Source organism: Poecilia latipinna, unplaced genomic scaffold (assembly GCF_001443285.1).
Source record: "Poecilia latipinna isolate Pla-1442-1.1 unplaced genomic scaffold, P_latipinna-1.0 Scaffold3128, whole genome shotgun sequence".
NCBI lineage: Eukaryota > Metazoa > Chordata > Actinopteri > Cyprinodontiformes > Poeciliidae > Poecilia > Poecilia latipinna.
The window spans coordinates 29,226-36,168 of NW_015115744.1; the positions used below are offsets into that span (position 1 = coordinate 29,226).

Here is a 6,943-nt window from a genome sequence, read left to right on the forward strand (position 1 = left end):
GGACACATTTGGGGGCTTCTTCCATCCTCCCTTGGGAATCAGCTCAGAATGATATATGGGCTTTGACTAGGCCACTTGGGCACATTCTCCCTGTTTCTGAGCAGTTTTAGCTGGAACATTAATCTTTACCGTCTCACTCAGATTATCCTCCAGGACTTCAGGGTTTGCTGCTGGGAAGCATTCCCAGAGCATGACACTGCCACCACCATGCTTCACAGTGGAGGGGGTGAGTTTGTGGTGATGTGCAGTTTTTTTTTTTTCTTTTACCAACAAGTAAAATTTTGTCTCATCCAAGCAAAGAATGTTGTGTTAGTGGACCTGTAGTCTCATATGTACCTTTGGTCGGATTCCAGGTGAGAAATGAGCGTCATGCAGGTGAGTAACCAAGGCAACAGCTCTGAGACACTAACCACAGATTTTACATTTTAATTAAATAATTAGCAAAAAAAAAAAAAAAGAAACTTGTCTCCACAGTTTTTCCTGTGGGCTGTGAGGAAAACATCCAAGGGGTGAATACTTTTTACAGACTGTAAATCAGAAAAAGAAGCACAAGTGAAGGACAGCAGGACTTCCTGTCCAGGTTTAGCTCAGATCAGCGATTTTCAAACTGAGGGTTTTAACTATTAAATTATGTGTTCAACTAGAGGCCCGAGGGCCAAATTCGGCCCACCTTAGTTTTTTCTCTGGCCCTCTAGACATCAGAAAGGAAACTTAGTTTGACAGCCCTGTTTTAAATGATAAAATCAAATGATAAAAATCTCATTTTTCAAAAACAAATCCATTAAATATACATAGATACAGATAAATAATGTAATGGAGTCACCAGGTCAGCTGTTGGGGGTCAGCACTCTGGCACTATTTTTGGGGGTTACAGGTTGAAAAGTTTGTGAACTCCTGGCTTAGAGGCTGCAAAGAGTCAATTTCTGTGAACTGATGATGTAAATAAATGTGGGAAGGTTTTTGAGATAAAAAAAATGTCCCAACTACCCGAATCTGAACTCGTTTGAGTCAAACAGAGACATGAGGGCAGACAGAAGTGTTACGGACTCTGTGTTTCCCTCTGTGTCTTTTAGCCTCTTCTGTCTGCTTACACCCTGCAGCTTACATAACCATGTTTATGTGTGACATAAACAGACTGAAACTGATTAGACCCTTTAGAGAGGGAGCAGACTGAGAAGAATAATCAGGAGCTCAGTGGACCGGCGCTGGACGGTGAATGTAACTCTGGTTCTGATCCATTTGGATGACATGTATGGCTTCTAACATTTCATCATTTTTCGGCATTAAAGCCTGTTCTTATACAACCAACTGTCATTATTTCTCAAGGTAATTTACAGTGAGGGGTTCTGGTCGGGTTCTGGTCTAAACGGACCTGGTGGAGCACAGAGACAGAAATGAATGAAGACCAACAGAAGGTTTCTCCAGAGATACTCAGTTTGTGCTTTTAAATCTACTCACATCGTTTCATGAACATGCTGGAGAGCAGAGGGGCTCGTCAGTGTAAACATCGTTATTACCTCATATTTACTCACTAGCAAGAAAACTACCAGGAACCGCAGAGACCAGCAGGTCCTGCTTGGACATCTGCATGCAAAACAACACGCCATGCATCTGCCTCAGTGTTTTAGAAAAGGGGAACAGTTGAGGATGCAAACGTCTCTCAAGGCAGCTCTTCATCTGCAAAATGCTTTGTAATATACGAACTTTACGAAAGTTTAGCAAAACATCAACACAGTCTTTTAAAAACACCAGGGAGAGTTGGGAGGGGTTCATACATTCCTTCATCGACTGCCTCCCTGCTCGGCATGCTGTCTGCAGGGAGGCGGCGCTTGGATTGGTCACGTTGTGTTTGTGTGCTTTTCTTCTGCTCTCAGCTGTCGTCGGCCCTGCATGCACAGCGGATGCTCAAGGTGCTGCACTTAGCATTTTTACACACGACTAAAGTCTGACCCTGAACTGGGGCAGTATGACAGAAACCTCATGATTGTTCCTCCAAAATGTTCCTGCTACAGGATGACAGCCAAAACACACCGCTTCCATCCAACTTTTCAAATTCTGATCTGATTTTTCCTGTCAGAAAGTCTCTGACTCGACGGCCGATCTACAGACCACTGGACTAGTCAGATCAATTATTGAGACCAGAGTTTGAACCAGAAGTCTTGCCAATGTAAACACTAGGAAAGATCAGAAAAGATCACAGTTTCACCCTTTTCTGAGCTCCAAACATGCAGAAGCATGCTATGGGTTCTGATACAAAAAGATTTTAGTTGGTATTTGTGTGGCTTTTGTTTTACGCTTCCTATCATACTCATGACGTTCTGACCAAAATAGTCCTGAGGTATGAAAGTTAAAGACCAAAATACATCAGATCAGATGATGTACATAGACACACATTAAAGATAACAGGGCTTCGCAGAACGCTAGCATTTCCCTGTGAGTGTATCTCCAAGTGTCCAACTAAGAGTGATACTTACTCTGGCATGAATAATCGATCTTGCGAGTCCAGTCGTATCAGAGTGTAAAGAGTCAGATGCAAACAGTGTGTTTATCCTACAAGTTCTGGAGTACTTGGACTGGTTTGGTCCAAAAAGCAACAGTCACCAAGCTGACGGACCTCATGGAGCCCGTTGACCTGATGAGTCACTTGCAGAAACTCCAAAGGATGAAAACTGTGATGAGAACTTCCTGAGCTAATCCAGCTACACTGTGCAAATTACAGGGTGATTGAAGGTCCCTAGAAAAGCTCTACGGATGAGATGTTTGGTGTTAACGATCTGAAGAACCATAGAGAAGCGCCAAAGGTTTTGCTCTGTCCTTGTGGATCCACAGAGAACAAAGAAAGAACCAAGACAGGAACTGAGGTCCTGGATGAGGAAGTGAGGACAGAGACACTGTGGTGAGGTGTGAGGTAGTGCCACAGAGGTTTGGGTGGGATACATCAGGGATCTGCTCTGAGCTCCTTCTTTTGAAGGAGTTCAAGTCCTGAAGGTGGAGGAGGTCAACCAGCAACAGCAACAGGCGGTGATCTAGCGAGCTGAAGGCTGCATTTGGAGAAACCAGGAAGGAGAATCTGATGAAGCAGGTGAGACGGAGTCACCTGTGAACTTCTAAAGGGAGCAGGAGGTTCTACCAGTTGGTGACTGCAAAGACTTTCTCAGCTGGCGAAACCTGTATGAATGAATCTATGGTCCTACATAGATTCATGTGAAGATGCCACAGAGATTGTTTTCCACAGTTTCAGGACCAACATAGTGACATCATACTAATTGTACTGGAGCTTGACACCTGGTGGTCAATAACTTCCTGTACAGTGGCATGCCCAGCAGGCTCAAAGGAAGTTGATGGTGTCATGGCCTCCTGACCTTAGAAACGGCTCAACCATCCAACGATCCTGCAGGGATGTCCTCTGAAAGTCCACTGATTCCAAGGTCCAGTTCTGATTCTGGTTAAATCCATCAGACAAGGCACTACAAGTACCCAATATGTCATTTCTGAAACCGCTGACCTTTCACAGCTTCTGCCATCAGCTTCCATCGGACCGGCATACCGAACAGAACCAACAAAACTCTGAGGATGTGTTTGACGTTGTAGTCATTGTGGTTGTGATGACTTGTAAGTAAAGAAGAGGCAGGATTTCTCCAACATTGCAGAGTCAGGGTTGAACCGTAGACCAACCGGTAAATTGAAAGTCTTGCTTTTCGACTCAGCTCTCTCCTCACCGCAGTGGACCCATGCAGTGTCCGCATTGCAGCGGCAGCTGCACTGATTTCTCTATCAATCTCCTCATCCATCCTCCCTTTACTAATGAACAAGACCACAAGATGGATGAACTCCTCCACTTGGGGGAGGAACGTCCCTCCAACCTGGAGAGGCCTTGTGCATTCTGTAGCTCCAAGCCAGAAAGAGCGAGCAGAACCACATCATTCGTATAAAACAAGGAACAAAATCCACCGATCAACAAACTAGACCTTCCCGGCACTCGGCTACGCCTATAAATCCTGACTATACAAGTTATGGGCTCGATGTGAGGAATATGACAACAACAGTAGCAAAAAGCCCAGGTGTACATGTCTACTTGTTTCCCATGCACACATTTCTCTGGACGAGTGCAAGTGACTGTCGCCTCATTGCGCAAGTTCCACAGGAAATAAATGGAGAGGGAGCAACATTGCCTTCCACATGTCAAGCCCTTCATGAACAGGACTGGTGATAAATAGCAGCCACACTGGAGTCCAACATGCACCAGAAACAGGTCTGGCTTAGTGTCAGTGATGCCTGTACAGAGAATCCCTAATAAAGGACCCTGGATTTTGTACTCCACCCCTACGGGGGCCCATGGGAGACACGGTTGAAAGCCTTGTCCAGGTCAACGAAACAAATGTGGGCCAGTTGGGCAAACTCTTATAAGCCCTTGAGCTCCCTGCAGAGGGAGTAGAGCTGGTCCAGTGTTTCCTGACCAGGATGGAAACCAAACTGCTCCTTCTGAAGGTTCAACTGAAGGTTCAACTGCCTTCTTTGTTCAACTATGTTCTTGGTTCTGTCAAAACCTCTCTCAATGCACTGAGGTTTCTTCTCAACAAATAAATGATCAATGGAAATGTTGACAGAACCTTTCAGATTCCTATCTCGGGTGGACCAGATGGACTTTGATCTACAGGTCTTATGATCTTCAGAAGTTACCAGGAGAACAGCAGCTCTCTGATCAATGACGAGATCTGAAAAGCATCTCCACCTTCATCCAGGGAGGAAGACGAGTGTAGCTTAAGGGGGTTACCATTGGGAATTATTATTTGATATGAAAGGCAGCAAATGTTTCAGTTGATGACATCATTAAAAGTACTAAACTAGCAGCAGCAAAAGCAGGAACCAAGGGGTTCCTACACTTGGTCCCTCAGAATAAAACTGTGAAGGCCAACTGGTTTAAGGATAGATGACCCCAATGCCTCATGGGTAAATACTGCGTGCATCATCTTTAGCATCCGCTTTGACAAAAAACACAAGACAGTCAACATTTTGTGAGGTTGGTTTGCTGTGGTGCTGAAGTTCAGGGGCCAAACGGCCTGGAAGACTGGTATTCACTGGGCTCTTTGGGCTTGATGCCCTTGCTGTTGTAGTAGTCAACCACCTGGTTGGGCACTTCTGCTAAGACGCTCTTCGCCAGCGCAGCCGGAGAGGCCTGGAGAGGACCCAAGAAGAAACAAAATGTTGTTTAATATGAACACCTGACCCTATTTTAAGGACTAATCAGTTTTCTGGGAACAAAACTTCTTCAGTTCAAAATGTGGTCTAACATGTCTGAAACAGAGCAATAAGGACATAGTACAGGCATAATGAGTCTCAGAAAGAGTTCTTATGAATTCCTCTGGTTTTCTGAAACTCACATGTTTGAAATTGCGAAAGGGGACAAACTGGACGATGTCCCGGAGGACGGGTTCTCCTTTGGGCGACCTCAGGATCCCGTCATCCCCATCCAGCATCTGCATGTCACCGAAGTCAGCGTTCCCGATCCCGACGATGATGATGGACATTGGAAGATGGGAGGCCTGGACGATGGCTTCCCTGGTGTCGGCCATGTCGGTGATGACGCCGTCAGTCAGGATCAGCAGAATGAAGTATTGCTGGAGCAGGAAGTTCAGGTCAGTTCAGATCGGGTCGGAGGGAAGCGGAGGTTCCTGAAGGCAGCGTCTCACCATGGCCTCTTTGGTGTGGACCTCCTGTGAGGCAGACTTGGCAACCTTCTGGATGATGGGGGCGATGTTGGTGGGGCCGTAGAGCTGCAGCTTGGGTAGGCAGGCCTGGTACGCCTCCACCACACCCTGGATACCTGAGCAGGTCCAAAAGGAACAGCATACAATGAGTCAGTCAGTCCAATAACTTCTGATGTTAATAAGCAAAATAAGCATATTTTAGAAGTGAAAATTTATCATTTTACTTAAATATAACAGGAAATCTGAGAACTTTCTACACATAAAGAGAAAAATGCAACAAAACTTTTAAATAGTGAAGCTCATGTTCCTTGCTGTTTATGGTGCAGGATCAGCGGCAAAATTAAATCTACCGTCCATCCAGCAGTGGCTACTTCCTAGTAGCAGGAGACTATGTCCATTCTCAAGCTAGCTACTGATCTGAGTAATGATTAATGAAAATGAGAAGGGGGCTTCTCACTATTGCTAGCATTAAATATTCTAACAACTAGCATGTGTAAGCTGTTCACCCACTGGCAGGGGCGCTGCCACGAATCTTGGGCCCCCTGACAAAAAATTTAATTCCCCCCCCCCTCCCCCGCAGCTGCTGTTACAATTTCTTGAGTCTATTTGACCCATAAAAAGCGTCACAATTTTAAAGGCTTGAATCTGCCTTGCTTTCTTTGGTTCAATACTGATAATTAGCACAATATTTACTGTTCATGAATGTAACATCCAACAGTCCACATCAGGTATGCAAGTAGGTTGCTTAAATTTCTTCTATTAGTTTTAGATACTGAATGTCTCCCCATGAGCAACAGTCATAGGCAATGTGCAAAATACACAGAAAGCAACCCAGACTTCTCAAAATGCCATGTAGTTCCATTTTATTCAAGCTGCAGAACATAACTTTAATAAAAAATATGTTTTCTCCATATTTGTTAAAACTGTCACCAAGTCATGACAGTTTGTGAGACATAATATGTGAAAACAATCAACCTCCTCCATCCCCTTCCTGAACTATTATTACTGGCTAAAGTAATGCATCGTTCTGACCAAAACAACCAATCAGATGTTCTTAGCGCTGTCAATCAACCTCATTCACTCACTGCTAAATGTGCTAATGGTGGAGAAACAACTTATCATTATAGGAAAATGTTTATCTGCCATCATTGGTAGCTATGCTAACTAGACTGAGCATTCACAACAGGCTATGCTAGCGGCAGAATAGCACAGAGCGAGGGGAGGAAGGACGAGCA

The 6,943-nt window shown here is 44.8% G+C and overlaps 1 protein-coding gene across 1 annotated transcript in view; it reads right to left on the bottom strand.

Annotated features, from left to right (window-relative positions):
* Nucleotides 1-964: 964 nt before the first annotated feature.
* Nucleotides 965-6,943, bottom strand: part of LOC106940211 (copine-4-like) — a gene marked incomplete at its 5' end in the record, with an annotated part of 28,574 nt that continues 22,595 nt past the window's right edge. The window contains 3 exons of the mRNA XM_015022889.1: nucleotides 965-5,176; nucleotides 5,382-5,618; nucleotides 5,691-5,824. Of these exons, the coding sequence (XP_014878375.1) occupies nucleotides 5,045-5,176; nucleotides 5,382-5,618; nucleotides 5,691-5,824 (503 nt within the window). The remainder of the gene's footprint in view (nucleotides 5,177-5,381; nucleotides 5,619-5,690; nucleotides 5,825-6,943) is intronic.